Source organism: Trichoderma atroviride, chromosome 2 (assembly GCF_020647795.1).
Source record: "Trichoderma atroviride chromosome 2, complete sequence".
NCBI classification, from domain to species: Eukaryota; Fungi; Ascomycota; class Sordariomycetes; order Hypocreales; family Hypocreaceae; genus Trichoderma; species Trichoderma atroviride.
This window is the reverse complement of record NC_089401.1, coordinates 521021-549000: the sequence shown is the minus strand read 5'-3', so window position 1 is coordinate 549000 and position 27980 is coordinate 521021. Positions and strand designations below refer to the sequence as shown.

General features: G+C 50.7%; 12 protein-coding genes across 12 annotated transcripts; 10 read left to right on the top strand and 2 right to left on the bottom strand.

Moving 5' to 3' along the window:
* Positions 1-372: 372 nt before the first annotated feature.
* TrAtP1_002853 (uncharacterized protein) lies at positions 373-2164 on the top strand (the record flags this gene model as incomplete). Its single annotated transcript, XM_014087529.2, has 3 exons — positions 373-895; positions 951-1034; positions 1089-2164. The coding sequence occupies 3 exons, from the start codon at positions 373-375 to the stop codon at positions 2162-2164; spliced, it is 1683 nt and encodes a 560-aa protein (XP_013943004.2).
* A 95-nt stretch (positions 2165-2259) lies between these two features.
* On the top strand, positions 2260-2913 carry TrAtP1_002852 (uncharacterized protein; the record flags this gene model as incomplete). Its single annotated transcript, XM_066111643.1, has 1 exon — positions 2260-2913. The coding sequence occupies one exon, from the start codon at positions 2260-2262 to the stop codon at positions 2911-2913; it is 654 nt and encodes a 217-aa protein (XP_065967721.1).
* Positions 2914-3929: 1016 nt separating this feature from the next.
* Positions 3930-5146, top strand: TrAtP1_002851 (uncharacterized protein). The gene is made up of 2 exons (XM_014087527.3): positions 3930-4294; positions 4353-5146. The coding sequence occupies exons 1-2, from the start codon at positions 4030-4032 to the stop codon at positions 5132-5134; spliced, it is 1047 nt and encodes a 348-aa protein (XP_013943002.2). The 5' UTR covers positions 3930-4029; the 3' UTR covers positions 5135-5146.
* A 264-nt stretch (positions 5147-5410) lies between these two features.
* TrAtP1_002850 (uncharacterized protein) lies at positions 5411-6025 on the bottom strand (the record flags this gene model as incomplete). Its single annotated transcript, XM_066111642.1, has 1 exon — positions 5411-6025. The coding sequence occupies one exon, from the start codon at positions 6023-6025 to the stop codon at positions 5411-5413; it is 615 nt and encodes a 204-aa protein (XP_065967720.1).
* A 13-nt stretch (positions 6026-6038) lies between these two features.
* TrAtP1_002849 (uncharacterized protein) lies at positions 6039-9471 on the bottom strand (the record flags this gene model as incomplete). The annotated part of the gene is made up of 3 exons (XM_014087526.2): positions 6039-6889; positions 6952-9176; positions 9257-9471. The coding sequence occupies 3 exons, from the start codon at positions 9469-9471 to the stop codon at positions 6039-6041; spliced, it is 3291 nt and encodes a 1096-aa protein (XP_013943001.2).
* A 604-nt stretch (positions 9472-10075) lies between these two features.
* TrAtP1_002848 (uncharacterized protein) lies at positions 10076-12234 on the top strand. The gene is made up of 2 exons (XM_014087525.2): positions 10076-10685; positions 10766-12234. Exons 1-2 carry the CDS (start codon positions 10555-10557, stop codon positions 12183-12185), a joined length of 1551 nt encoding a protein of 516 aa, XP_013943000.1. The 5' UTR covers positions 10076-10554; the 3' UTR covers positions 12186-12234.
* A 2085-nt stretch (positions 12235-14319) lies between these two features.
* On the top strand, positions 14320-15303 carry TrAtP1_002847 (uncharacterized protein; the record flags this gene model as incomplete). The annotated part of the gene is made up of 1 exon (XM_014087524.1): positions 14320-15303. One exon carries the CDS (start codon positions 14320-14322, stop codon positions 15301-15303), a length of 984 nt encoding a protein of 327 aa, XP_013942999.1.
* Positions 15304-16026: 723 nt separating this feature from the next.
* On the top strand, positions 16027-17675 carry TrAtP1_002846 (uncharacterized protein). Its single transcript, XM_014087523.2, has 4 exons — positions 16027-16276; positions 16329-16381; positions 16458-16626; positions 16691-17675. The coding sequence occupies exons 1-4, from the start codon at positions 16242-16244 to the stop codon at positions 17322-17324; spliced, it is 891 nt and encodes a 296-aa protein (XP_013942998.1). The 5' UTR covers positions 16027-16241; the 3' UTR covers positions 17325-17675.
* A 261-nt stretch (positions 17676-17936) lies between these two features.
* On the top strand, positions 17937-21423 carry TrAtP1_002845 (uncharacterized protein). The gene has a single exon (XM_014087522.2). The coding sequence runs from the start codon at positions 18526-18528 to the stop codon at positions 21289-21291; it is 2766 nt and encodes a 921-aa protein (XP_013942997.2). The 5' UTR covers positions 17937-18525; the 3' UTR covers positions 21292-21423.
* A 419-nt stretch (positions 21424-21842) lies between these two features.
* On the top strand, positions 21843-22382 carry TrAtP1_002844 (uncharacterized protein; the record flags this gene model as incomplete). The annotated part of the gene is made up of 1 exon (XM_014087521.2): positions 21843-22382. The coding sequence occupies one exon, from the start codon at positions 21843-21845 to the stop codon at positions 22380-22382; it is 540 nt and encodes a 179-aa protein (XP_013942996.1).
* Positions 22383-23812: 1430 nt separating this feature from the next.
* On the top strand, positions 23813-25022 carry TrAtP1_002843 (uncharacterized protein; the record flags this gene model as incomplete). Its single annotated transcript, XM_014087520.2, has 2 exons — positions 23813-24365; positions 24994-25022. 2 exons carry the CDS (start codon positions 23813-23815, stop codon positions 25020-25022), a joined length of 582 nt encoding a protein of 193 aa, XP_013942995.2.
* A 2220-nt stretch (positions 25023-27242) lies between these two features.
* Positions 27243-27670, top strand: TrAtP1_002842 (uncharacterized protein; the record flags this gene model as incomplete). Its single annotated transcript, XM_066111641.1, has 2 exons — positions 27243-27503; positions 27638-27670. 2 exons carry the CDS (start codon positions 27243-27245, stop codon positions 27668-27670), a joined length of 294 nt encoding a protein of 97 aa, XP_065967719.1.
* Between the last annotated feature and the right edge of the window lie 310 nt (positions 27671-27980).

Here is a 27980-nt window from a genome sequence, read left to right as displayed (position 1 = left end):
CTTCCCCGCTGACGTTTAATTCTGCTGTCGCGACCAGCTTTCGCTTTCTTCTCTTTTTGAATTTCCTTGTTTTCTTTTTGGAACTGGAGCCCTTTGTTTTGATCGCAGCCGGGTCCAAGAACTCATATCCACGATTTGCTGAAAGGAGACGGTGATTTCGCTAAGCCTCGACAACGGACTGATATTGGGTCTGCGCAGCACCTGTCCAAGCTCAGGTCTCTATTGTTCTCGGCCAAGGGGTCTTCATAACCCTTTTTTACTCATCCATGCGTCCTGGCCAATACGCCTGCTGAGCTTACTCAACCCGAACGCGCAGAGCGATCCACCTCTCAGTCTCATCGGGCTCATCAGCCTCCATTTCCTTTGTCTATCATGAACTCTACCAAACGCAAGTTCAACGCCTTGCTCCAGGGACTCAGTAGCCCACGCGCCAGCACCGATCAAGAGTCGCCAGCAACCATGTTTGGAAACCGAGCAGCGAGCACCAAGGCTGTGGACTATGAGGCGCTGCTGCAGAAGCGTCGCCGCCTGGGCTTTCCCGAGTCGACTGCTCCACGCTTAGACAACACTGTCTCCTCAGGTCTCACAAGTCTGGCCACCTCCATCAGGCGAACAGTGTCGGACGCCACGACTCCGAAAGTTCGGAGAGATGGCTCTGCGAGGTATTCTCCCGGTGACAGGGAGGAGCTGCTCAAGCGACTGGCGACGTTTCAAGAAATCACCGACTGGACGCCCAAGCCGGACAGAGTCAATGAAGTGGAGTGGGCCAAGAGGGGGTGGGCATGCCAGGGGAAGGAAAGGGTGCGGTGCTTGCTGTGCCACAAAGAGTTGGTTGTCAAGCTGAAGAAGGAGGCTGGAGACAAAGAGACGGATGCACTGACGGCTGCCGAAGTTGGTATGTATTGGAGGATTCTTAAACTTCAATGAATGACGCTGATCTGGTTATTTAGAAGCTGCATTGGTTGACAAGTATGCCGAGCTGATTGTGAGCGCGCATCAGTCAGACTGCCTCTGGAAGAGACGAGGCTGTGATGGTAAGATTATTGTGTAGCTTGATATCCTAGTCGCATTTACTGACTCCTTCCTAGACTCACTACTTCGGCTCTCATTCATGAGCTCAAAGGCTGCCATCGAAGCTCTGAAACAGCGATATGTGGAGCTTTGCGCACGAGAGCCATTTATCCCATATGAATTCAACCTCCACCTCCCAGAGGACATGGCCTTGGATGAGGTGGTTGACCAGCTCTCGCCAGATTTCTTTACTAATGAAAAGTCTGGGACAAATACGCCCAATCGACCGGCGCTTGCTCTTGCACTGTTTGGCTGGCAAGGCTTGACCAATACCCGCATTGGCGCTGTTGCAAACACTGCATCGTGTCACACCTGCCAGCGAAGATTGGGCCTGTGGATGTTCAAAAGTAAAGAGGTGGATGAAAACGGCAAGATTGTCGTCCCCGCGCCAATGGACTATCTCGACCCCGAGCGGGAACATCGCTTTTTCTGCCCCTGGAAGAATGCGACCGCACAGAGCAGGGGACACGTCACTCACAGCAGCAGCGAATCCGTCGATATGCCGGCATGGAAGATGCTGCTGCAGTCCATAAAAAACGAGTCAGATCTTCGGAGGGTGTACGAGGGCCGGGCCAGGTCGCCATCTAAGCTGGCTGCCAAAGGCGCGTCCACGCCTCACAAAACGCCAACCCGACCAGCTGGCGGCGGCCACACTCCGCAAATCTCTGTTGATTTGAGTGTTGACGGGGAGGAGGATGAAGCTGCGCGTGATGCCAAGGACAAGGAGAGATGGGCCAAGTTGCGCAAGGTCAAGAGCTTGCTCGATAACAAGCTGAGAAGGTCTGTGAGCAGCCGTCCAGATACGACGGCATCCATCAAATCCAACAGGTCTATCAAGGGGGGGCTAATCAGCCTGGGTTTCGTTTGTTTTGGCTATTTGAGTCTATTTGCGGCTATGGTATCCAATGTTATTGTTAAGCGGGATTTTCTTTTCTTCTGTTTTGGTCCTTTCAAATTATCCTACTTTAGTACATCATACCTTATCCTCTCTACACAGCCATGCCTCCTGTTCACAGTTACATATAGTCAATTGTACAAAGATATTAATACCCCCAACACCCTGTTGTGTATCACAATCATGGCTTCCATTTAATGTCATCAAATGAAACCACCGGACCGCCATACGTAATCGTCTCGTCCTTCTTCTTCACTTCTTTATCCTGAAGATCGAAGCCTGCCATTTCGAGGATGCTCGTCCGGACTCCTCCTACACCCCCTCCGCTCGCTAACTTGGGCATACGATCCATTCCAGCGGCTGTGATGTATATATCCGGATTCCAGCCCGAACCTTCTTTCCATCCATTCCCAGCCGATCTTGATATCTTTCTAAGCTCCCCTCGTAGCAATTCGGCCATCTCACTACATCTGTCAGTCCACGAGCCACCTCCCTTATCAGCCTTTGTCAAGACCACCAGCGTCCGAGTATTCGCCTCGGCCAGCGTCCTCAACAGCCACTTATCCTGCTCCATCAGCTTCTTCTCCGATGAAATGAGCACCACCGCTCCACGCAGCATCTTCCTCGCCTTGATGTACTTCCACACGGCATCTCCCCAGCTCGCCTGGCTCTTGAATCCATACCCGGGCGTGTCCACCAAGACGAGGCTATACCGCGGCAGCTTCTCGCCCTGCTTCACATGGCCCTTTGGTATCTTCGGAAGGGGGCCTACGGCAAAGGCATTCATGAGTGTGGTCTTGCCAGGACGGGCACTAACCCTTGCGGCGTCGATTTTGCCGACGAGGGCGTTGAGAAAGGAGGACTTGCCGACGTTGGAGGCGCCGAGGATGAGGATCTCGGGGATGTGCTCGTTTTTGGGGTGGTGGCGGAGAGATTCGGCGGAGTAGAGGAACTGGAAGTTTTGCTGGAAGAAGGATGCTGCGGCGGCGATTTGGGCGTCTTGAGGTCTTGTGGTTGTTGTTGTGAGGGAGGATGAGTTTGCGGTTTGGCGGATGAGGGTGCTGGTGAAGAGGGCTTCTTTGTGGGGTTTTGTGTTGGGGGGCGCGGAGCGTTTGGGGGCGGGAGTGGTGTTTATTTGGATGGGATTTGTGGTTGGTCTTGATGTATTTGAGGCTGGGGTGGTCTTTTTGGGAGTTTGTTGAGGAGGTGGTGCTGGCGGATCATGTTTAATAGAGTTGCTGTAAATCTCATCTTTGCTGGGTATGACTGAGCTGCGAGGCTTTGCGGTTGGGCGCAGACGAGGCCATCGTGGGAGGGATGTGCTGAAGTAGGCTTTATATATTTGGGGGTTTGAAAGGCCTTTAATGGCTTGTGGCCTTGATGGAGGCATAATGAACAAAATTTTGTATATGAGATTTTGCTTGTTGGAGTTGAATTTGAACCATGAGTTTAGCGTTGATGTAAACGTGCTGTGACCCCACTGTTAAAACGGCAGCGGATCTAAAGTTGGATTCAACAGATGATTCAACTACGGGACAGATACAACAACACAAGTACTATGTTTAAAAACACAGATGAGATTCTTTTTAAGATGATAAAACAGATTTTATCTTATTATAAAATATTAATATAGGTTAAATAACGGTTACATCTTAATATACAATGCTTAAACCGTTTGATACAGGGTACATCACGTCTGCCACAGTGGTCACGGAATAGCTGCACTCATATATAAGATTTGTAGATCTTACCCGGCAGCCTCTTCTGGCAGGTAATGAACAAAGCAATAGAAAAGAAAGGCTATGAAACTCAAAATGAGAATATCCAAATGATTTTTAAATCCGAGCCGCTGTCCACCTACGCAGAAAATGGATATCTACCGTGTACAGTGTCCCAAACACAAGCACAGTGCATTAACCCAACTCCATCAAAATTCTCAAAATGGCCCATGAATCATATCATACTCCCACTTACCTCACATCAACAACTCCTTACTCACTCTCTCATACACCATTCTCAACATAACCTCAAACCACCACCACACATCATCCCATCCACCCACCATGGCCCTCGACCTCGACGCCCACGAACAGCCCTCGGACCAAATGAAGGCCGAATGGAAACACTTCTCCCGCCTCGACCAGTCCATCCTCCTCCAAGAAACCCTCGACGACCCCCGTCTACCTCTTTCAGAAAGCGGCTTCATTCAAACTGGCAGCATCCCACGGTCCACCATCTCACAGGCGTATTCCTACCTGGGGCCTGAATATGCGGCTGTGGATGCGGATGGCGCTGATGCCCCTATTTTACATCACCCTCTGCTTCCTGGTATATACACTCTCTCACCCTATTCCTCATCTATATCAACTCACTCACTCTTCTCCAGGCCTCCTCATCCTCCCCTCACTCATCCCCCCCTCCATCCAAACTCACCTCCTCAACACCATGATCCACCGCGATCTCAGCAACCCCATCCACCAAACAAACCTCCACCTCCACTACGACCTCCCCTATCCTTCATCCTCCTCATCCTCATCCCCCAAATCCTTCTTCTCCCTCTCCCCCGAATCCCCCCCCTCATTCATCCCCAAAGACCCCTCCATCCACAAACCCCTCACCATCAAACAAGCCCTCCAGCGCCGCCTCCACTGGGTCACCCTCGGCGGCCAATACGACTGGACCAACCGCATCTACCCCGAAGCACCACCGCCCTCCTTCCCCGCCGACCTATCCAACTTCCTTACCACCTTATTCCCCGAAACCCTCGCCCAGGCTGCCATTGTCAACTTCTACACTCCCGGGGACACAATGATGATGCACCGAGACGTCAGCGAAGAGATAGACAAGGGCCTCGTCAGTCTCAGCTTCGGCTGCGAGTGTCTCTTCATGATTGCCCCCAGCCGCGGCGCTCACGAAGACGAAGAAGCAGACGGCCAAGACAAGGACAAGAAAAAGTACCTTTTGCTGAGACTGCGCTCCGGCGACGCCATCTACATGACCAACGAATCCCGCTACGCATGGCACGGCGTCCCCAAAGTCATGAAGGGTACATGTCCGGACTATCTGGCAGACTGGCCTGCAAGTGGCGAGAATGGCGAGTTTGACGAGTGGAAGGGGTGGATGCAGAACAAGAGAATCAATCTGAATGTCAGACAAATGAGGGAGTAGATCAAGATTTAGTCCTAAATCATTGTTTATTTGAAACATATATTGTATATAGATATTGTTAAAAACTGTATGCTAAAGCTTCAGAATATGCCAAACGCCAAAAATCGCTCCCAGCGCAATTCTAAAAGGTGAAAAACCAAGAGCAATCGCTTCCAATCCCAAAGACGCAATGACTGAAAAACGCTCAAGTAACACTTGGAACCAATAATCTCCTCTGTGGGAAAAGATAGAAAGGAATGAAAAAAAGTTCACAGAGAGCCATGAATATAAGACTGCTCAAGCAAAGCCAAATCCCTGCGCGTTCTCCAGCGCCATCGCCAACCGCTGCCTCAGTAAGTCCTTGTCTCTGTACTCCGGCAAAAGTAACGTCCCATAACACGTATACGCTGTCGGCAGACGACTTCCACTGCCCTCGCCCTCACCGTTCCGCTGAACTACAAACTGCAGATTGCGCATGCCTCCGACGGGAACACGGTCCGACGCAGTCACAAACTCGAGGAGCTTGCGCTTCATCTTGTCGTCATATCGCTTAACAATCGACCAAAAGTCTCTAATAGTGTGGTGAGAGGCATCCCATCCGACGTAGCGGGTATATCGTCGAAGCTCAGAGATGTCAATTTCCTGCACACCTTCGACGACAGATTGCAAGATCTGGGGGCTTAGTAGGGAGAGCGATTTGTCTGACAGGCAACTCTTGAACCCCCGCTCGAATGCCTCGTACTGAGGTCTGACTGACATATCCGTCAGATAGCGAATGTAGTCACTCACATACTGGTCGCGGTTGTCATTGGTCACCAGGGGTGCCTCTGTATCGTCAATCGAGTCTTCCGGCAGAACAATTCGCATCTTCCAATCGAGATTCTGTGGCCACTGGACCATGTCCTTGGTCATTTCTCGGGTTACATTACCCCCCTATGTTGGGTACCGAGAACTCGTAGGTGCGCGCGAAAACGTCCTCAACTGCGCCATCTGCTTCGTTCCATTCCAAAAGACTCATCAGCCCGCTGGCTAGGGCAGGCCATCCGTCTGCAATGTGGTAAAGCTCTTCGACGGGCTCGCCCAAGAGTTTTCGGTACAGTGCCTTGGGAAATGTGACGGGAAGCGTGAGGCCGTTGTACACTGCCAGGGACACAAGGACGCCCATGAGTTCAAACTTCCATTCTTCCACAACAGAGCCAGGGACGAACCATGCCATGCGTGTCCGGTCATCAATTGTGAAAGCGCCGTACTTGGGGTCCATGCACTCGGCGATTGCCATTCGGAAGAACTCCTGCTGCACGCCACCCGAGTCGAATCCTTCCTCTCCACTCAGCTCACCAAGATGAACTTTGAGAGGGCGCAGAAGCTCGCGTCGTTGTCGTCTCCAGAGCTGGTCGAAAGCATCTCTCAGCACATTCTCTCGGCTGATATCCAGAATAAGATACTTGGACGACGCCACTTTCAACATGTCTTGCAGCACAATTTTATGGTGCGGGTTTGCAACCAGACTCCCTGGGTCGACAATGGCGCTCATACGTGTCTTGAGTGAGCTACTTTCTTCAAACATACGACTCATCTTGGCGAAGTTGATGGACCGGAAAAAAGTAACAAGGCACTCCGGGCTGAAGAGGTAGGGATAATCAAGTATGTGACCCCTATTTCGCTTCGAAGTCGATTCCGACCAAGCAACTGGCATTTCCATAGAGTCTAAGCGCTCGGAGAAGTAGTCGGCACGGAATTGGATATCGCCCAGTAAAAGTCTAGTTCTGTTTTGGTCTACATACTGTTAGCATATATATATATAATTCTGTACGAGTGTTACTCGGGAGTCGACTTACACATTGTAGAAATCAGAGACAGCGCCCCATAAAAGGCGCCGTTGTTCACAATCTCTGGATTCCCATCCCATTCTTGGTGCAGAACGGTCCTGGCCCAATCGAGGAGGAGGGTGGGAACGCGAGTCTCATGCAGCAGACGTTCGGCTTGTGTGAATTCTAGTATCCGGAGCGGCCCTGAACTGAGAAGGTCGAGCTGGTTGAGTAATGGCTGGAGGATGTCCAGCTGACCAGCCTTATTTCTGCCGTCCATCCGCATCAGATTTGCTAGAGATCGACGAGCAGACACAGCCGAGAACACACGACGTGCTAGTCTGACAGCAATGTCATTTGAGAAGACGTCTTCATATTCTAGGCATATGGACTGTGGCTGCCTGGTAGAAAGACCGTTGCCGCCCAAAACCAAACCGGTAGATCGTATGCGCGACATGTCGTATAGAATTTTGGAATCCGCAACAAAGGGTGCAACAGCAACGAGAGCATGTAGGCAGACTGACATTACACAGCCGGCTTCAAAGTCAGTCAGAGGCTTCCGGCTCCTAGGTAATGCCCTTCCGGACCGGGGTTGCGAAATTTGAAGTGATTTTGGTGCCGTAAACAGAGATTCCGCCGCCATCCAAAGGCTGTGAAGAACAAGGCTTGGCGCAGCCCGAGTCATCCGCAGCATGCAGTAGAATAGTGTATGCGAATCGAAGAGTTTTCCGTCCTTGGAGAATGACTGAACAAGGGAGTGAGGATCGCTCAAAACAGTAAACAGTGCCTGTTCGTTGAAAGCCTTCCACTGGCTTGGAGAAGTGGCATGAGATGTAGACTGTCGCCTTGCCAGCTTCTTTGATGGATTCTGTGGTTTGGGATACGAGGCATGGGACTCTAGAGGTCCAAAAAAGTGGCTTTCGGTGGTTCCATCTTCTTGGAAAATATCGCAGATGAAGTCGACCAGCTCAACATTCAAGGTGGTTAAGGATTGAGGTAGCAGAAATTTGGCGGATGATAATTCGACCTCTAGAATCGGTGATACAGGCCTCGGTTTAGACTGTGGGTTGACATGCTCCTGTTTCATGGCAGGTGCGGTGTTGCTGGGCATTTCCCTTTCCCCAATCGTTTCCGTATCTGAAGAGCCTGACTCAACGTCGTGTATTTGGTTGGTAGTGCTGGTAGTGGTATGAGTGGGAGTAGATACATTCTCAAAGAAGGCAGGCTTGGATGGCATTTCAGGAACGCCGCGGGTAACTATAGCAGGTGAGGTCTTGCCGGCACGGGCCAGCTTCTCGGGATAGAAGCCGTTCAAGCTCGGAGGTCGTGAGTTTGTCTTGACCTCTTCGGTCCCAGCTGAGATGGCAAGGGGTTCCAAGCTTTTTCTGTTGTTCGACTTGGTTGGAGAGGAGCGAAATGTCTTTTTAGAATTTCTCTTTGGCTTGGACGATACATCTTTCGCTGGGGGGAACGGCTCGACTACATCTTGGCTGGACGTTCTCGAGGGTTTTGAGGTCTTGTTCTGTTTAGGTGATGTATTTGATGAGCGTCTGGCCTGGTGGACACGGGAGTTGTCTGCTTTAGGATTTGAAGGCGGTTCGTTGGTTGGATTAGATGCAGGGGCAGCAGGGGCAGTAGGGGCAGCAGTATCTCCAGCCTGTTGAGCACCGCCCAGCTCGGATATCTTCTTCGTCATGGCGTCAATAGCCTGTGGTGTGAGCCATTCAAGCATCTTGTAAGCAACAGTACCAAATGTAGCCACTGCAAATGACCTGTAGTCCTTTGGAACCACCTTCTCCGAGACACTGATGCTCGAAGCCGGTAAGGGACCGCGGCGTGTGGTAGCGTCGTCATTCTTAGTTTCGTTATTCGAGCGTTGCTTATCGAGCGATGATGAGCGAGATCTCGTCGTAGGAGACAAAGGCGGCTTAGCAGCAACACCTACACTTGGTTTCCTTCGCGATGCTGTCTGGATATCCGATGACCTGCGGGCGCCATGCTGAGGCGGCGACGGTCGGTGGGCAAAGATGAGGCTGTTGGCTACGGGATGCTCGTCTCTCGAGGACGAGCCAAGATATGGACACAGGCCGGCCTCGGGGCTATCTTGGCTGGCAAGATACACAGCCAGCGTCCTAGCGCTTGTTGGATTATATCTGCGGATGGGCGCCTTGCCTGCGAGGCGCTTTCGACATGTGAAGCAGGTGGCAGTCGAGCAATTCGGCGAACCGCAGCCACATCTCAGCTGGAAGATGTATCTAATGATGGCAGGAAGACGACATGTTAGTGAGTGGTTTTATATTAGACGCAAGACACTTGACGGGGTATCATCACATACTTGTCGACAAGAGTCTGAAAGTCGTGGCGGCGACTGGCCCGATGGATGGCATAGACGCGACGGGGATTCTCGACATCTTGGACATAGTCGCTCAGCTCGGCCGGTGCGTCGGGGGGGCAGACGAGCGAATGGAGCCACCTGCCAGAGCCCGGCCAGCAGGTCCAGCTCCCCGATGGCATCGGAGGGGCTTCGGAGGCGGTGGGCTTCGGCGGCATGGCCGGGCTCGAGGCCCCTGGCCGAGGACGTCTTGTGCGCCGGCGCGCTCATGGCTGGGACGATGTAGCCGCTGTCGCTGGGAGGGGCGTCGTCAACTCAGCAGCCCATGCTTTTGAGAAGAGGACGAGGACGAGGACGAGGTCGAGCAGTCTGGCGATGGAGACGGCGGCTGCGACGGTGATGGAATACGAGGATGCGCGCTGGTATGAGATGGCGAGGGTTCGGCCGGTGGTGGCGGCGGTGGTGGAAACGCCTGGAGATGACTGGAGCAAGGCTGAAAGTGACGACGGCACGGGTGGGTGCTGGGCCGTACAGCGAGTGCTAGCACGGTCCCGGAGGCATCCGAGTACTGGTACTGCTGCCGTCGGTGGACTCTGCTACGGGCGACGTGTACCGGCTACCTGCGGGCCAGTGCTCACTGGTACGAAAACAGGAGGCCGTGCAGGTACTCGCCTAGCAGAGCGTCTCACGCCGTTACGAGCTGGAGCTGCAGCGCGTTAGGCTCGTTTGTTGCCGCCGGGAGTGCCGCGTATCAGTACATGTGCCCGTGTGCAGCGTTGGGCTGGCACCTTCAGCTTTGCTCGCCACTGACTCTTGGCGGCCGGCAGCTGAAGAGAACATGAACAATATGCTAGATGCTAGAGCCCCCTAGAGCTCATAGTGACTCAACAGCGCCATCTGCCTGGCTGGCTCGGCAGATACGCAGGCGGCGTTCAAGCGGATGGTACCTCCGAGGTGGCGCCCGCATGGCATGTTCCGCAAGTCACTCTCGCTAGCAGCGCAAAAAGATGCAGGGCTCGACCCACCTGCGGCGTGCTGCTCGATAATACGTCAGAAACACCCCGCCACTCAAAAACTTCCACCGGAATTATTAATTCTTCGTCGCATTGCCAGAATCGAGAAGAGTCACGCACTCTTCAGATCTGCACGGCTGCGTTTGGCTCAAAGCCCTTGCTAAATCTTTATACAGGGCTTGATATCCCAGTATAAAATACGGATCAACCAACTCTTCTTGCCACCAGGCCACTACGACTGTTCCTTTTCTAAACTCGCCGCATTTTTTCTTCTTTGCGCCGTCCATCATGGCGAGCGTCCAGTCCGCCCTGCCCGCGGCGCAAGCGGCCCCGAGTACGCATCCTTACACGTGCAACTCTTGCCAGGTCGCCTACCGCAATATCGATCTCCAGAAGACTCACATGAAGAGCGACTGGCAGTAAGTGCGAACCCAGCCCTGGAGATCCATCCTTGTGTCTGCTTTGTTTTTCACGGCTTGTCTCTAACTTGATATCCTAGCCGATACAACCTGAAGCGACGAGTTGCCTCTCTGCCCCCCATCGCCGCTGAAGTCTTCACCGAAAAGGTTCTCCAGGCTCGTGCTGAGACCTCTGCCGAAGCTGACAAGGCCCTGTTTGAACGTGCCTGCGAGCCATGCGGCAAGACGTACTACAGCGAAAACGCCTACCGAAATCACCTGCTGAGCCAGAAGCACAAGCAAAACGAAGCCAACCCACCCAAGAAGCACGATGACGAAACAACCTCTGTCATCAGCTCGACCTTTTCCCTTGGAGAGCCTGCTCCTGACGCTGGTGAAGTTGTCGACTCTGACGCAGAGCATGAATTCAACAAGGTGATTGCGGGTCTGCAGCAGGCAAAGGTTTCTGAGCAGCGACCATCGCCCGTCAAGAGACCCCTCAACCCTCACACTGCTCCTGAGAGCGAAACCACCACTGGCACCGACTCCTCTTCCACTCCCGTACAGTCCTCAACTGATCGAGTGTGGACCCTGAACACATGCGTATTCTGCAACCACGAGTCTTCATCGCCTGAGCTAAATGCCACTCACATGGAACGCTCACACGGAATGTTTATTCCCGAACGGCCATATCTGGTGAATCTGGAGGGTCTCATTGAATACCTTCAGAAGAGGGTTGGCGAGGACCACGAATGTCTCAGCTGCGGCAAGTTCAGGAGCAACATTTTTGCTGTGCAAACACATATGAGAGACAAGGGCCACTGCAAGATCCCTTTCTCTACGGAATATGATCAACTCGCTATTGGTGACTACTACGACTTTAGGAGTACCTATTCAGATGAAGAGGATGACGATGAGTCAGAAACAACCGAGGATGGCAATGGTGGAGCCAAGCTGGGCGCACGCCGGGAGGCCAAGGCTGTCGGCCCTGACGGTGAAGAGCTGGAAGACGGCGATGACGCCGATGGGTGGGAGACTGACAGCTCAGGCTCCGATCTGGACGAGGAGGAATCCGCAGACGGCCCCACTCACAAGCGGTCAACCAAAACGCATAAGCATACTTCCCCAGCTTACTTTGACGAGTACGAGCTTCATCTGCCGTCAGGTAGAGCCGTGGGTCACCGTTCGCTCAACAAGTACTACCGCCAGAACCTGTACAACCGCCCGTCAGAGGAGGAGCGAGCAGAGCAGCTGCTCATTGAGGCGGCGCGCAACGACGACGGCGTCGAGCCAAACAGCGAGAACCAGGTGGCCGTCATCAAGAACCGAAGACGTGAGATGGCGCCTCGCGGTGCTATTGGCATGGCTGGTGTCTCGGATGAGAAGAAGCGCGTGGCCCGCAAGGATGAGCAGCGCAACCGAGACCTGAACATGTACCGGGCGAGGAAGACGGAGTACGCATATGGCAAGAAGTTGAACAACCAGAAGCACTTTTACTACCGCGACATGACCGGTGGTTAGTGGTGAGGCGGTCGATAGCTGAATATGAGTTATGTTGTATGAAACTTGCGTCTGTATCTATGAATATGAAGTCATTCTTGTGCGATAATTGCTTGTGATTTTAGGCACTTTTCCATATCGAATGATGCCCTAGAAACAGTCCCACTATAACGTGGCAAGGGTTCATGTATCCAGCTACGGACGAGGTGCCAGGCTCCGAAACCCTTGCAAGTAAGGTAAGCTTGGAAAGCAACCGTGCTCCTGTAATTTGGGACTCCACGTGCTCTTGAAGTGTGAATCTGGCTGCTTGTGAAAGTCGACATGCCGTGTTTCAATCGCCTCAGCCTAGTGAAGAAGTAAGTTTGCAAAAAGAGTCTGCTTAAATGCTAGCGGCACGTCTATTATTCATCCTGCACAATTTTCATCTGTAGCTAAAGATGGAAATTGGCGAGTGGCTGGGCTTGGACGCCCCAAAATCCCGGATCACATCAGAATGCTTACTTTGTTCGGAACAAGCTATGGAAAGTTGGGAGGCTAGTCGCGTGGGAGGACCGGAGGAGAAGCCGATCATCTGCGTTGACTGGCTGCTGGGTTGGTTGCTGGGCGGGATGCTTGGCTTCCGCAAGGAACCACTCTGTATTACCAAGATGTATTTATAGACTGCGTGGAGCTTGGAGGGGTTGAAGAGTTGGAAAAAAGCTGTCGTGGTGCCTTTTTTCGGGGCTCCATCAGTAATCCAAGTGGTGCGGTCTAGAACCAGCGATTTTAACCAAAATTAATGGATGGATAGACTGAAGAAAAAGAAGAGAGAAACAAAAAAAAAATGTTGATTCAGTCGAAGGATCGAGGAAAAGAGGAGAGAAACGCTGCCGAAACTTGTTTTTCCATCTCGTGTTTCCTGCTGTTGGTTGGCAGCAACTTTCAAGTGCCACAAAAAAACTGCTGTGGATTGCTATATTTGGACACTCCCCTTTTCTTCTTAGTGCGCCTCCTCCGCGTTCTATCTTTTTCGAGTGCCTCTTGTATCTCTCAGACTTTAGCTCGAGGCAAGCGGTACTTTGTGAGCCTGCGCCCTGTCGGGGCTGCGGCTGATGATCCCTGCGCCTGGGCTGTTTATGTTTCTGTTTCTTACAAGTGCAAATGTGCTTATCCTTAGTCTCTAGAACGAAGAGTTAATGCTCATTTGCTTTAGCCTCCTCGGAGCTCGATGCAGCCGCGGCGCGTGATTGGCAACAGGGCAAGGCGAAGAAGCCCATCGCGGATTCTCTCCAAAGGCCCAGCCACATTCTTGGACATGCGTGCTGGTGGGAACCACTCCGTCATACATGGCGTGGAGGAACGAATTAGATGGAATCGGACTTTTGGGCGTTGGGAGCGGCCCTAGTGCTGGTGCTGGGGATGCCTGCATGCTCGTACATAATAATAGCAATGGCTAATGCTGCCAGAGGGCCCAAAGCACGAGCAAATCCGCTGCTGTCTCTTTTTTCGTTTTGCATTGATTCTTTGCCGGCCCCTGCTGCGGCTCTGCTGTCGTTTCGGACGTTTTTCTTGCTTGTTCCTCTCGCCGTGCCGCTACTTCACTCACTCACTCTCCTCTCTCATCTTCAACTCATTCTCACCTACTCTCGCCCAACGCTCAATTTCTGTGGCTCCATCTGCGATACCACCCTCTCTACACGTCCTTGGGAATAATAATACGACTCTCAATCTGCATCTAGCCGACTTGTGCGACCGCCTCTTGCATGCGCGGTGCCTGGGCAGGGGAACAACACGACCAACGCCCAATCTGATAACCCAGACGATTCCTCCTCCTTTCTCCTCTTTCTCCTTTCCTTTTTTCTCTCTTGCGCGCATTATTCTCCTTGTTGGGCCGTTACGAACCGTAAAAGGGTGTATGCAGAAAAGGGAAATTACAGGGCCTTCGCAGCAGGCATTGATACTACGCCAAACCAACGACAACATTCTCGTTGCGTACAGACGGCGAATAGACACGACAGGGGTGGAGCAAAATTGGCAAGCAGGTCAAAACAAGACGCAACGCAGACTCGACACAACAGCGCAAGAAAAGACTGCGCAAACTTGACAAGAAAAAGCAAAGAGAGGGAATCTTTAACAAAAAAAGAAACGATATAAAAAAAGACGCCAAGCCGCAGCAATGGCTCGCCGACGCTGGTGGACTCCCGCGCCGCTCCTCCTCGCCCTCCTCACTCCCGCCGTCGCCACAGTCTTCCCCGACTTCTCCTTCTATCCGGCGGGCGCGCAGTCATGCCTCAGCCAGGCCGGCGACTCGTCCAAGTGCAGCGGCGCCACCGTCGCGGACCTCAACGAGTGTCTGTGCGGCAACGAGAACAACTTCATCATCCTGGCCGCCCAGTGCATTGGCAAGAATGACTCGAGCGATACGGTGCCCGTCTATCAGACGCTGGTGTCTGCCTGTGCGACGTCCAACACGCCGCTGGTGATTGCGCCCAACCAGTTTTACGCGGCGGCGAGTGGCAAGCCCTGGACGACGACGACGACGGCAGCCTCAACTTCGACGACGGCAGCGACAACAACGTCTGATGCCACAACGACGAGCACAACCACCAGCACCAGCTCGAGCACCGCCTCTGCCGCGCCCGTCGGCTCCCTCTCCACGGGCGCCACCATCGGCATCGCCCTCGGCGCGTCCTTTGGCGGCGTCGGCGCCATCGCCGGCCTCGTCTACTTTTTGCTGCGCAGATCCAAGCAGCAAAGCGAGGAGCATCACCCGATGCTGCCCCACGGCGAGGACGGCCGCCAGAGCATGCCGCTGGCCATCTCGGCAAACGACCCGATGCTGCAGCCGACGCCCTCGCCCGGGTCAACAGGCAGCTTCCCGGCCGAGGTCAAGCACGCGTCGTGGGTGTCGTCGCTGCAGAGCCCGGACCCGTACCGCTACTCGGCGGCGGCGTACGATGCGAGCCAGGGCGTGTACCAGGGGCCGTATGCGCCGCCGGGGGGCACGATTGTCGAGCTGCCGCCGGATAGTAATCCTAATCCTAATGCTAATACGGGGGGCATGGTGTTTGAGATGGATGGCGCGCAGCATCAGCATCATGCGATGCCGGCAGAGGTGCCGGGCGATGTGCCGTCTGTGCCACGGCCGGAGGGGAGGTGATGGCAGTGAGATGTGAGCTTTGCTTTCAATTTAATGCTATTCTTTTCTGATTTGTATTTTTGCCATTTCATGTCCATTCTTAGCCGGGAGTCATGATTGCTAGATTTGGATGGGATAGCTTTCAGGTTGTTTAATTCGCGGAGGGGTCTTTTTACCATTTTATTCTTGGGGAATGGAATACCGGCCGATGCAAAAAAAAGGGCCGGAGGCGTTGTGTCTTTCATGTATTTGTGCGTTTATTCTTTCTTTTGGATGATCCAATGGTTGAGCATTGCATGGCATGGGATTAGCCTGGCTGGGTCTTCATTTCGATGGTTTGATAGAAGCAAAAGAAAATGTATAAAACAATTGAATGAGAATATCCTTGCTACATATCTGTCATGGTAATTCTTGGCAGCCTTATCCGTAGGGCTGCGGATGCCGCGGGGCTGATGCGGGCAAGGTTTGTCAGAGAACCTTGTATGGAGCCGAGGTTGGAAGTCTTGTCTTGTATAGTAATCGTTTTCGTAGGATGGGATTAAGTGGTTGGAAAAGAGCATGGCAATGAGATATTTAAGAATCTTATCGGCAAAAGTCAATCTTGGCTGCCGAGTTTATATGCTTTCTATGCTAGATTGCAGCCAGGCACCTTGAGCAAGCAATTGATGACTTCATCTTTTGATCGTAGTATTTCTTAAAGCAAGCTGTAAATACGGTATACTCTAGATAATCCAAACCAAACATGTCGCCTCTAATTTGATACCCAAAGTGGTTCACGCTATCAAAGGGCCCATATCGGGCTCTAATTCGGTATTTTAGCATGTGCTGCCGTCGGGTCGATTTATGGCGTGGCCAGCTCCGGAGCTCTGCATGCGATGGATCCCCGCATTTGATTTCTTTCCTGCATATATCTCATCTCTTTTTTTTACCTATCTTATTCCATTGAGTAGTTGAACGAGATGGCTTCAGAACAGAAATACGTCCTCATTACAGGGTGCGTGTCTCACTCTAATTGATTTACGATCATGTCTAAAAGCTTGTGATAGCTGTTCGCCGGGAGGCATTGGCAATGCGCTGGCGCGAGAGTTCCACCGCAGAGGTGAGTCGATCCATGTACCGAATGCAGCTCATAATCACCACTCGCTTGAGATTGATCCCTTGCTAATGCGTTGCAGGGCTTCATGTCATTGCTACGGCCCGCAATCCAGAGGTGCTCAAGGAGCTGGAGTCCTTGGGCATGAGCGCCGTCCAGCTGGATGTCACCAACCAAGACAGCCTCAACCGGGCCAAGCACGACGTTGCGCAGATTACCGGAGGCCGACTGGACGTTCTCGTCAACAATGCGTGCGTGGATATTCACCTGTTGACTACATGTACACATCTTCATGTGCTGACCAGCAAATGACAGCGGCCGCACCCACACCATCCCGGCCCTCGACATCGAAATCGACGACGTCCGCCAGACGTACGAGACAAACGTCTTTGGCCCCATGTTCACCGTCCAGGCCTTTGCCGAGCAGCTCATTGCCGCGCGCGGCCTCGTCGTCAACATCTCCTCCACCAGCTCCGTCAGCTCCTACATCTTCGGCTCCGTCTATGCCTCGTCAAAGGCCGCCATCAACAGCTGGTCGCGCATCCTGCGCCTCGAGCTGCAGCCCTTTAATGTCCGCGTCATGGTCGCCATGGCCGGCACCATCAAGTCGCAAATCACCAGCCACGGCCACCGCTCGCTGCCGACCACGTCGCTGTACAGGCCCGTCGACGACTACTTCCAGAGGCGCCTGGTGTTTAGCCAGAACAATGCCACCATGCCGACTGAGGTCTTTGCAAAGAAGCTGGTGTCTGCTGCACTGAGGGGAGAGGGCTGGTTCGGAGGATTGATTGGGGGGACGCCGGACTGGTTCTGGGCGGGAGGACTGTCGACAAAGGTGTGGCTGACGACTTTGGTGCCCAGCAAGTTTGCAGAGTGGACGTTTGGCGTCTTTTTTGGAATTTCCAATCTGAAGAAGCGTCTTACCGAGGCACGGTTGAAGCAGGCTTAGACTCTTGGAGAGGGGAGGATGGTAGTCAACAGCAGACTTCCTGCTGGAGCAGTGGTGGGCTGATGTTGGCTGCAAGGATGGTGCTAGGTGCAAAGCATCTTTTCATCCAATTTATATCATGAGTATTAATCTGGTAAAACAATTAGCTATATCAAGTCTTTTTCTCATAATGAGTGGCGCTTGTCAACCCTGAAACTATTGCCTGCGCCATGTGCGGCGGCAAGAACAAGTTTGATCCACCAAGGCGGAATGCGTTGTCCATTGCAAATCGTTTACTACAGGTTTGAATCAATATCAGAATTCCAACAAGCATAATCGATACGAAAAATTACAAGTACGCCCATGGCATCCCCTATTCGCGATAAACCATCGCGGCTAGGCAGCGTCCCGCTAGCTTGCGGCTGGGCTTCAGCACCGCCTCATTCAGCACCAGACGCTGTGCGCCTGCGGAAGAGCCTCAGGCTATTGCGGATTCATATTCGGAATGGACGTCTTTTTCTCGAATAGGAAATTTTGTACTGAGTCAATCAATACCGGTTTCTGTATCGGAGCGGCGTGACTCAGTGGAGAGTCACTTCCCGCTATGTATTAAACTTTCTTTTTCGTTTACTCACCGATATATATGATGACTGATATTGGTATATATACTTGTGATCAGTCGCAATGAAGCAGTTGAAGCATCTCATCTCTCTTCCAACATCACACCTTGGTCACAGATCCTCTTCACAATGGCGCAGGTGGCATCAAACGAAGCGGCCCGCGGGTCCTTCGATCTCCTACTACTCACAGATGCCACTGCATCAATGGGCCACTTTCTTACGGCGCTGAACAAATCCTTGCCCGAGATTCTGTCCGTATCTGCGCTCACAGGATGCTTCGAACGCATGGGAGTCTTAGCATATCGCGACTATTGCGACTCTCCACTCATCCAATTCTCAGGCTGGTGCTCGCCCGCGGGCAACTATCAGGGCCCGGACATTGTATCACAGGATGATGTGCTGGAAATGGCACGCAAGATACAGCCAACTGGAGGTGGCGATTGGCCCGAGGCTGCAAAGACAGGCCTGGCAAAGGCATACACCGTCATGAGACCAGAGGCAACGACAATCGTCTTGCTATACGCAGATGCCCCCCCCCTCATTTCAAAGAGACAGATGAAACCAACTACCGTTTGGAGAAGGCGGCACTCACCGGCAACGACATGTTTGGAGAAGATGGAAAGCTCTTTGTGGACTGGACATCGGCCGCAAAAACCTTTGCTGCTGGACCCAAAAAGGCCGTCGTTTTCAGTGTCATCCAAATGGCCAACGTCAATACACACTCGGCCTTTCTATATCTATCTACAGTCACAGGAGGAAATCTGTTTGAGATTCAGGATATGGCTCCCGACAAGATCTCTCAGTTGACGATTGGTATCTTGCTTACATGGATGAGATTGGGCAAGACGACTAGCAATGCAGAGGCCAAACTGGGATACCTGACGCGGTACGAATCCCATGCGGATATACTGACGGCCAACACCGAGGAGGACCCCGTACTGCGGAAGTATATCGGAAAGGGCCACTTTTCGCGGACTCCATTTGTTCTTGAATGTCTCAACAACGTCAAAACCGAGGCTGTGACTCTTGGTCAAGTGCCTGGCTTGGTCAAGGCACGCGGCCCAAGAGTTGAGAGCTTCGCCGACAAGTACAACAACGATCCAGGTTACAAGTCCATGGCGTTTAGTCAACTCCGACTTATTATTGAGAGCAATGTGTCGGCTATATCTCTAAACCCTGTTTTCGGGAGCCTATGGCGAGCAGCCTGCAATGACAGACTAAACCCCGGCAGAGACGAGCTTCTGAACCTGTTTAGCTTTCATGTGGACAAAATCTCGGATGACACTGAAAAGGCGCGTATGAAGGCGTGGCTTGCCGAGTCTTACAATTACGCCGATGAGATTAGAGATGTTATCAAGGCTGTTGCTCCTGAAGATCGCTTCCCAATGCTCTTCTTGGATCCTACAGCAGACTTTGGGTTCGTGGAAGATGCTGATGGTGATGGAAGACGATTGCAGGACTTTACTCGAGCTGAACTGCTTGAAATTGGAAGATCATGCGACTACAAGATTCTCCGGCGTTTGGGCAAGGTGCTGGCCCGTCTGACTTTTGTCGCCTCCAAGAAGGAGCTCCCCCATCACATTAAAACAAAGGACCCCAAGGTATCTGTGCCGTGTGTGCCTCTCGCTCTTGCAAAGGAACAATATGGCCGAGAGTTTTGGAAGATACTCCTGCATGCTGTTCTCCCCGGCACAAAGCTGGGTGCTCGCCCTGCCTCGCTGCTTGCTGCCCTTGCTCTTCGCATGGGTATTGTTCCTCTGCGCGGTGTGGCTGACGAGGCACTTATCGCCTTTGGTGCCAACTGGAATAAGTTGGACGTGCCGGAGACGTGGAATTTGGGATGTCTCAATCTTTTGTTGGACGCCGACAAGGACTATGAGAAGAGAGTTGCTCAAGGTGTTACGGTCAGGTCTTCGGAAGAGGCTAGAATTCTTTCAGCCAAGGACCGCGATACTTTCAGGGCGCTGGTGGACTACAAGATGCTGGAGCTAAACTTGGATACTGCTCTCGAGGCTCAAATCACCTGGACCCCAGAGAAGACCAAGGTAGCTCTGGGTCCGCTCGTCATTTGCAAAAAGTGCAAGTTTCCTCGCTCTGTTACCATCATGGCCGCTCGAGGTGTTTGCGGCTTGTGCGATATCGAAAGCAATGGCTGTTCTTGCCATGCATGCGCCGTTGTAGAAGGCCATGAAGAGCGCAAGAAGGTTAACGTTTCCAAGGGCCAGACCGAGCAATCGGAGGCATACTGGGTTGAATGTGGGCAGACCTCCTGCAGAGCCCAGTACGTAGTCTACAACCAAAATGACCTGCGCGTGCGCCCCAAATGCTATTATTGTCGACATACTAGTCCGAGCTATAAGAAAGAAAAGGAAAGTGTCCGACAGGATCTCGGACAGGCGCCAACGGTTGAGTGCTTCAAATGTTTGGGTCGAATAATCTGGCCTAAAGAATATCGACCTGATGACCTCGACATGGCGGCCTACCAGTGTCCTGCATGTGTTGCCGGCAAAAAGACTGTTGTTGGAGAGGAGACGACTGCACGAAAGCTGAGCAGTGAGAACAGCTGGGACTGGCTTCTCAAGAACGAGGATAAGACGATCAGGGATCCTTTCAATGGTCGGACTGTCTTTTATATCGCCTCCCACAGCAATCTTGACGACCTGGATACCAAGGTAGAGATTCTTCCTTCTGCTAACCAGGATGGTTTCACCATTCGTGGAAAGCAAGTGCGCAATCCTGACGAAATCAAAGCGTCTCTCTTGAGCTGGGTGAGCTCACGGCGAACTGAAGCAGCCACTTGCAGCCTCTGCTTCTCCAGCATTCGAAAGAGCGATGCCCTCCCTGCTTGTGGACGTTCGGGCTGCCATCAACTCATCTGTGGTAGCTGTCGCGATAGCTGGTATGGCATCAACACTCCTGGCAGTATCCTCAACATGCCCGCCCTTCACTGTCCCTTTTGTCGCAGGCGTCCCGCCCCCAAGGCCATCAGCAAGTACCGCCTGCACCAGATTGGCAGTCTCCGCGCTGCCATGGACGATGCTGGCTCGTGGATCTACGTCTGGTGTAAGACGTGCGGCTTTGCGAAACAGTACGCCGAGAGAGTATGTGCTGCTGGGATGCCAGCCCAGTTGGTGGACTGGACATGCGAAGAGTGTAAGCCTGAGTGTAAGCCTGATTTGGTGGTGGAGAAGATCCGTATTCGACACTGTCCTGGGTGTGGCGTGGCGACGGAGAAGACGTATGGGTGCGATCACATTACTTGTCCTTGCGGCGTGCACTGGTGTTATGCGTGTGGTGTTGAGAGTTCAGAAGGGGATATCTATGAGCATATGGAAGAGGAGCATGGAGGGCTTGATTGGGGGGGCTGAGACGGAGGAGGATGAGGAGTGGGTATGAAATTTGGTATTAATAGCGATGCCAATTTGAATGTTATTATTTTTAGCAAAGTTGCAATTTGTTAGCTAGGCGACTCTTTGAATCAGAATGAAACTACTTATACCATAAACTCAGTCAAAGACCGGATATCATATACAGTAGTGATGATGTTTTTTGCTGATTCCATGTCTCCTTAATCAAGATTTCCGTTTTTGGCAATACGGAGCTCGAAGCGGCAACCAGCCCCAGCCACAAGGTACATGTACTTGTACATGTCTCCCCCACTGTACGTCCCTCCATCTGCAGATCGTAAGCTGATGTAAACTGTTTCAGCTTTGCTTCGCCTCGCATGCTCTTGGGGTGACGTCTGTTGCCTGACCGTCTCGTGCTGCTTCTTGCATCATCATGAAGCCCAAATGAAATTTTGATTATCGTTTTAGCGACAGTGACTTGTTTGAATCTATACCTACACACCTACAGAACACCAAAGTACCTATACAGAAACCGAGCTCTACCGCGATTACGACGTCACGGAGATAACGCCATGTCTCGATTCTCCCGCTACGACACCGACGAAGAGCGCCTCCCCGAGGGCATGACCCGCGTCGGATACGATGCCGACACTCAGGTCTACACTTTTCAGGACGCCGACGGGAGCTACTGGGAATCCGCGCCGGGCTCTCAGTACGGACGCCTGACGAGAGTCGGATCCGGCCCAGCCGACCATGGCGACGACGACAGCGATTCGGATCCGTTCCTCGCGGGCCAGGCCGCAGCGCAACCGAAAGTTTCGTGGCGGCACGACATGATGCCGCTGCTGAATTTCGGAGTCTTGGTCGGACTGTCGCTGCTTGTGCTCTTTTGGTTCATTGGGCGCAAGCCGGCGGAGGAGAAGCTGGAGGTTGTTACGTGCGAGCATAGCGTGACGATTCAGGAGAATGATAATTGTTGGGATATTGCGCAGGCGGCGGGGATGAGTGTTGATGAGATTTTGGGGATGAATACGGGGTTGGATTGTGGGAAGCTTGTGATTGGGCATACGATTTGTTTGAAGAGGGGGGATGTGAAGGAGGCGGTGGAGTGATGTGGCTTGACTTACAACAGCTGTTACTTGTGCTCTTGAATCTGCGTTTCTAAACAATGGATGAAACGGCATAAACTCTGGGATGGGTTCGATTGGCGTGCGGAGATGAGGTTGTGTGAATGAAACTCTCTGTTAGATCAGGTGAGAGCTATACTGCTGAAAGGCGATTGATGTTATATGTTGAAACTAGAATGGTTTTTTTTATAGCTCTGCGTCGTGTCTAGGTTTGAACTTGGATTTTTATCTCATTGTACAGTGCTACAGAAGACATATAGGTCGTATAAATGCAGGTTACCAAGCGTCACATGCCAATAAATGAATTGTCTTCATGCTGCTGCCAACGACCCAATCATCTCGCGTTTTACTTGCTTTGTTGGTTCCTACACATGGCTTCAATATGCAATTTCGCTCTGCATAATTGTCTTCTTGTTATCAAAGCTCTTTTTAGGCTCATCGACCCAAGATAAAACTCTGGCACCATCAGACTTGCAGCCAGGCCAGCTAAAATGCTTTACGATCCAACATAGCTCACAACTCTTCACTATTTGGACACAATTATTCGCGATGAAGCTCATATACCTTTCCAAATGGCTGATAAAGCTGCCTTTCATCGCGATTTCAATAAAGCCTACCGAAAAACCTGACGAAGACTACCGACACATCCTCAGTAAAGCATACCGAGAATCTCACTGTAAACGAGCGACTAGCATATGCCAACATTGCGGTTGACGAGATTTGCAATTCATCCGGCGTGTCCTAGCCCTCTATCGGAGTCATCCATAATAGCGAGGTGATCCATACTTATAATTTCGGCTACAGAGACGTGGACAATCAGCTGCGCACCACTTCCGATACTGTGTACGGCATTGGTTCAGTTACGAAATCTTTCATTGTTGTTGGAATTGCCAGGCTCGTTGAAGATAAAAAGCTTACCTGGAATACTCCCGTACGAGATATTCTTCTCGAATTTGAACAAAATGCCAACATAGCTGAGACACTCGCCATCGCAGATATACTGTCGCACCGAAGCGGACTGGCGGGATCTGGAGATATGATCAAGGTGACAGTGATATGTTGTTACAGAAAGAAAGCCTATTCTTTCTTGTAAGGCAGTTCAAGCAATTGTTCCCTATTCGCACAAACTGGAGCTACTTTGTCTGGGGCTGCGCCTTGGCAGGAGCCATTATTGAGAGAGTCACCAATCAAAGCATCAACACCTTCATGTCCAAAGCGATATTTGAGTCTCTAGGTCTAAATGATACGACTTTTGACCCTAATTTGTGGATCCAGTTGAGTTTGCTGAGCCATACGCTGGACTGGAAGATGGCACCCCATTTCATTTACGAAAGATCAGGTATTCGAAGGCACATTCTTTGAGGCATCGAGGAATATACTCGAACCTTGATGATATGCTGAAATAGTCCAAGGCAATGTTGGACGCAGCCCAAGCTACACCAGGACTCGACTATTCGGTATTGAAACAAGTACCAGGAATCTTGAGCAGTCATATTGCGATTAAGAGTCCCTCTTTGAGAGAGCGGTCCTATGGTTACGGCTGGATTCGAACTCAGCTCCCTGGCGTTGTTGGCTTGGTGAGAGACAATGCCGGACTATGGGACATGAAAGACAGCCCAGTTCTTGGCACGCCGGACCAGCTACTCTTGATGATTTACCATCAAGGAAGCACGGTCGGCTACTACACGTTTATAGCTCTGTTTCCTGGTAGCAAATCGGCTATAGCTGTTCTCACCAACTCTATCGCTGTTAGTGACGCAGCAGATTGGATTGACCGAATCTTCATTCGAGCCTTGTTTGATCTTCGAGATAACAATGACTACGTCAAATTGGCAGAGGAAGGAAACAAAAGAGTCATCAAGAGTTATCAAGATAGGATCAACGCAGGGGATGAGTTGAGGGAGAAGCATGATGGCGGTCAGCAAATATCCAGGTTAGAAGCTTATGTCGGCAGATACAACAACCCAAGTAAGCCCTTTCACATCGTTATTATGTTGCCAGAGGAAAACAATTCAGAACTTGTGTTGCAATTTCAGGGGCTGAAGGACCGGACTTATGCACTGCGACACCTATATCATCATGTCTTTGATTGGGTGCTCACTCATGATGAGGCGAAAAGAAGGGGAAGATATCCTGACACGAGCTTGGAAATTTTTTGGTTTAAATTTGAGTTGGATAAACATGGCCACGTCAATTCATTGATATGGGTGATAGACCTTATTGGATCAACAATAGAAATATTCATGAAAGTTGATGTTCATAACTATGGATTCTGCTGAAGTTGCAATTCTTTGTGAACCAAAATACAATTAAATCATAAGCTTGATTAGACACAAAGGCAAATTATTATCAAAAAGCAGACAACTATGGACCAAATAAGCATGCAAAAAGAGTGAAATTATGCCCGAAAATTCTGCATCTCCTGTCTCTTCATATGTTCTTCCGATTGTATCCTCCCCTCACACAATGCCTTCTCAACGTTGAAAATTCGATTCTCTGCTTGAGATTTTTATTATCATCCTCTGATGTTATTCGTGCTCGTGAAAAACAGTTTGACGGTGGTTGAGAGGCTCTCATCAGTTACTAACTTTACTAGCTTGTCACCGATATATGGCCCGTCCTTGAACTTTTTGTTGCGATAAAAGATGTTGATTTCATCCATTAGAAGCACAAGGGTTATGTCCGATGGCAACTTTTTTATAAGCGCGTACAAGAAGTTGAAAAGCTCTTCGTTGCCGCGATTTTCCAAACATGCTTCATTGGCCCCATTGTGCTGCAAATGATCAAAATCGAACGAGTACTGATGGCATATTTGATCGATGAAGCTCGCAAGCATCACACCGACGCCATCGTTCCCTAATTTGACGTGACGGCTACAGAACCATACACCGCAGATAAATTGGTCGCGGTTGTTGAGTAAGGACGCCAGCGAGGCAGAGGCTTTAGATACGGGAGAGAGGATGCCCGAAATGGGACTTGGGTGAATCCAACCATAATTGAGGATGTGCGCTTTTGATTCAGACGATGTCATCCAGTTGCAAAAAATGGTATCGCTAACGAATTTTTCAAGATTCCATAACTCCCAAACAGAAAACAGCCGCCTATTTTTAGCAATGAACGACATATCAACCTTTTGGTATTCGGAATTAAGAAAACGTGGTAAGCCGTGTTCAGAGTGGTGTGTGCTTTGTTTTTCAACCCGCTGCTGACCCAGAGAAAGGTTGTTCGAACTGGAACTCAGTCTATCATTCTCCATTTGGGCAGGAAGATTCTCGTTGGAAATTTGTGACAATTCAGCTATGTCGACATTATCAGCCATGAACTTGATGCACAACGTGTATGAAAGCATACCTCTTTGCCGTTTTTCATCTTCCCTTGCTCCTGAAAAGATAAACATGAGTATTAGCAGCGTTAACTCCCTACTGTGCTGTCCCATCTCGCCCTAGAGAGATCAAGCATCACTCACCTTTTTGGATTCTGAGATGTTCATCTATCAGGCAAAGCACCGCGTTATCAAAAACTTTGATATTTTTAGTATTCTAGGAGACTTTGAAGGAAGGTAATATTCAAGCACATGGGTTATGCTAGCTTACTGTATTGTGAAGCCTGGATGTGCACAACGTTGCTTGGGCTTTGAAGGATGCTAATTCTGCGCTCGATTGACTTGAGCCATATCTCTAGTCTTTTGGCATATTTGAAGGGTGAGAGTACGCTTCCGGAAACCATCTTGGCTAAGGTTTTTGTCAGCAATAGTGTATCAACGACGAGATAAGAGGTCTGTACCGTGAAAGACTTACACTGAGGTGCTAAAAAAAAAGGCGATGATATTCTCAACAACACTTAGAACAGCCACTGTTAGCCTAATTGTAGAATGTTTCACTGTTTTACTGTCAGCAGATGTTGAAAAAAATAATAGAAGATTTTCCAGGGTTTTTAAAGTGTTGAATGTCTGCTACGCGCATCAGCTGACACTTACATAGCCTGAACAGTCTTTATTAGCAATATGAACAATATGTTAGAATAGTATCGTTTCATGTTCAGTATCAATTGAACAGCTCCAAGCACAGGCGCTGAACATGGATTACTGGGGGCAACACAGGGAGTGATCTCGACGAGAACAGCTGTCGCTCTGGTCCACGTATTGAACGCGCGTTCCACATGTAGCTAGGTAGGGATATATTGGGCACATGCGCCAATGTACGATGACTTTCTGGTAAATCTCTTTTCCCCTATAATACTACTTTCCTTCCGTGCTTTGCAGCAAAGCATTCATATTGCTGCTCCTCCACCACACAGCCACTAAACTAGCCATCTATTCATCAACGACCAAGTCATAAACCTACACCTTACAACATGAGTCACGAACAAAACGTCGCTGTTAAGCTTTTGTCATTGAATTACGATGGACCTTATATGAAAATTTATGATTCAATGGTGAGCCTTAAAGAAGCAAATGCGACCAGGACAGCGATGGATTCAATTCTCAAGGATGAAATTCGATGGCAGTGGCCAGATCCAACTAAACATTTATCTTCATGGGAAGATGACCGCGGTGAACCTATCCAGGATAAAGAAGAGAACGACGAAGCATTTAATGCTAAGGCAGTACTGTGGAGGACGTGGCCAAGCTTCAAGACAACTGAGCAAGCGCAATGGCTTCATTGCGTCATCGTCACTAGCCACGCTCTAACGTATCTTCAAACATGTCATACGAAAGGATTAAATTTAATGGGGAGGTTTCCAAACGGTGATTACTATTCTTTTCAGGCTCAGCGTTTTTACGAATATATATGGATCTGCCTGAACCAGGGACTAGGGACGAAAGTATGGAAAAAGGAACCACCCATGCCGTCTGAGGAAGAGGAAGACCAAGGGATGTGGTTTGAAGGGAATGCAAACCGTCTCGTGAGAGAAACAGTTGAGAAGTGGGAACAGGGCAGCGATTTGGGGTCTCTCATACCGATACTAACTTGGGATGATCTATTTCCATCGCCCCGAGATGAAGAAGTGATCAAATTTGTTAAGGCTAAGATCAAGAAAGCCTCCAAAATTACGAAGCGGCTGGGGGTCAACAGGCAGACTCCTAAAAGGATTCAACCGTTACCTGTGAAGGATCACAAGGAGGATGATCACGAACGAAAGCAAAAAAACAAAGAGAACAATCTCAAAGACCAGAGTCACTAGGCTCAAACCCCCCCCCCCAAAAAAAAAAAAAAAAAAAAAAAAGACTGACTGGGCAGTATAATGAGAATGAAGAAGAATTATACATGTAGTCACGAGATGGGGAGGAGGGAACAACAAGGCGTGTTGCAGTAGTTATATGGCAGTACCAGAAGGTCAGGGCAACCGACGGATTAGACAATTTATGGCTGAGTGTAAGATTTAATGTGATATTTATAAATGTACACTAGAACTAGATTTGCTTATTGGAATATGTCTTTAGTTGTTAGTACGCACGTATGTTTGTCTGTCTATACATAAATACCTGACGAAAGTGACTCAATATCCAGCATCGCAATAATATTGCAAGAATAGCTTTATACCCACCGCCCATCTAGTAGGTATGCACAGTAGAACAACTTC

Coding starts and splice junctions, on each gene's coding strand:
- TrAtP1_002851 (XM_014087527.3), top strand. CDS start 4,030: ATGGCCCTCGACCTCGACGCCCACGAACAGCCCTCGGACCAAATGAAG. Junction 4,295..4,352: donor ACATCACCCTCTGCTTCCTG/GTATATACACTC, acceptor ACTCTTCTCCAG/GCCTCCTCATCCTCCCCTCA.
- TrAtP1_002848 (XM_014087525.2), top strand. CDS start 10,555: ATGGCGAGCGTCCAGTCCGCCCTGCCCGCGGCGCAAGCGGCCCCGAGT. Junction 10,686..10,765: donor CACATGAAGAGCGACTGGCA/GTAAGTGCGAAC, acceptor TTGATATCCTAG/CCGATACAACCTGAAGCGAC.
- TrAtP1_002846 (XM_014087523.2), top strand. CDS start 16,242: ATGGCTTCAGAACAGAAATACGTCCTCATTACAGG. Junction 16,382..16,457: donor GCGAGAGTTCCACCGCAGAG/GTGAGTCGATCC, acceptor AATGCGTTGCAG/GGCTTCATGTCATTGCTACG. Junction 16,627..16,690: donor GACGTTCTCGTCAACAATGC/GTGCGTGGATAT, acceptor AGCAAATGACAG/CGGCCGCACCCACACCATCC.
- TrAtP1_002845 (XM_014087522.2), top strand. CDS start 18,526: ATGTTTGGAGAAGATGGAAAGCTCTTTGTGGACTGGACATCGGCCGCA.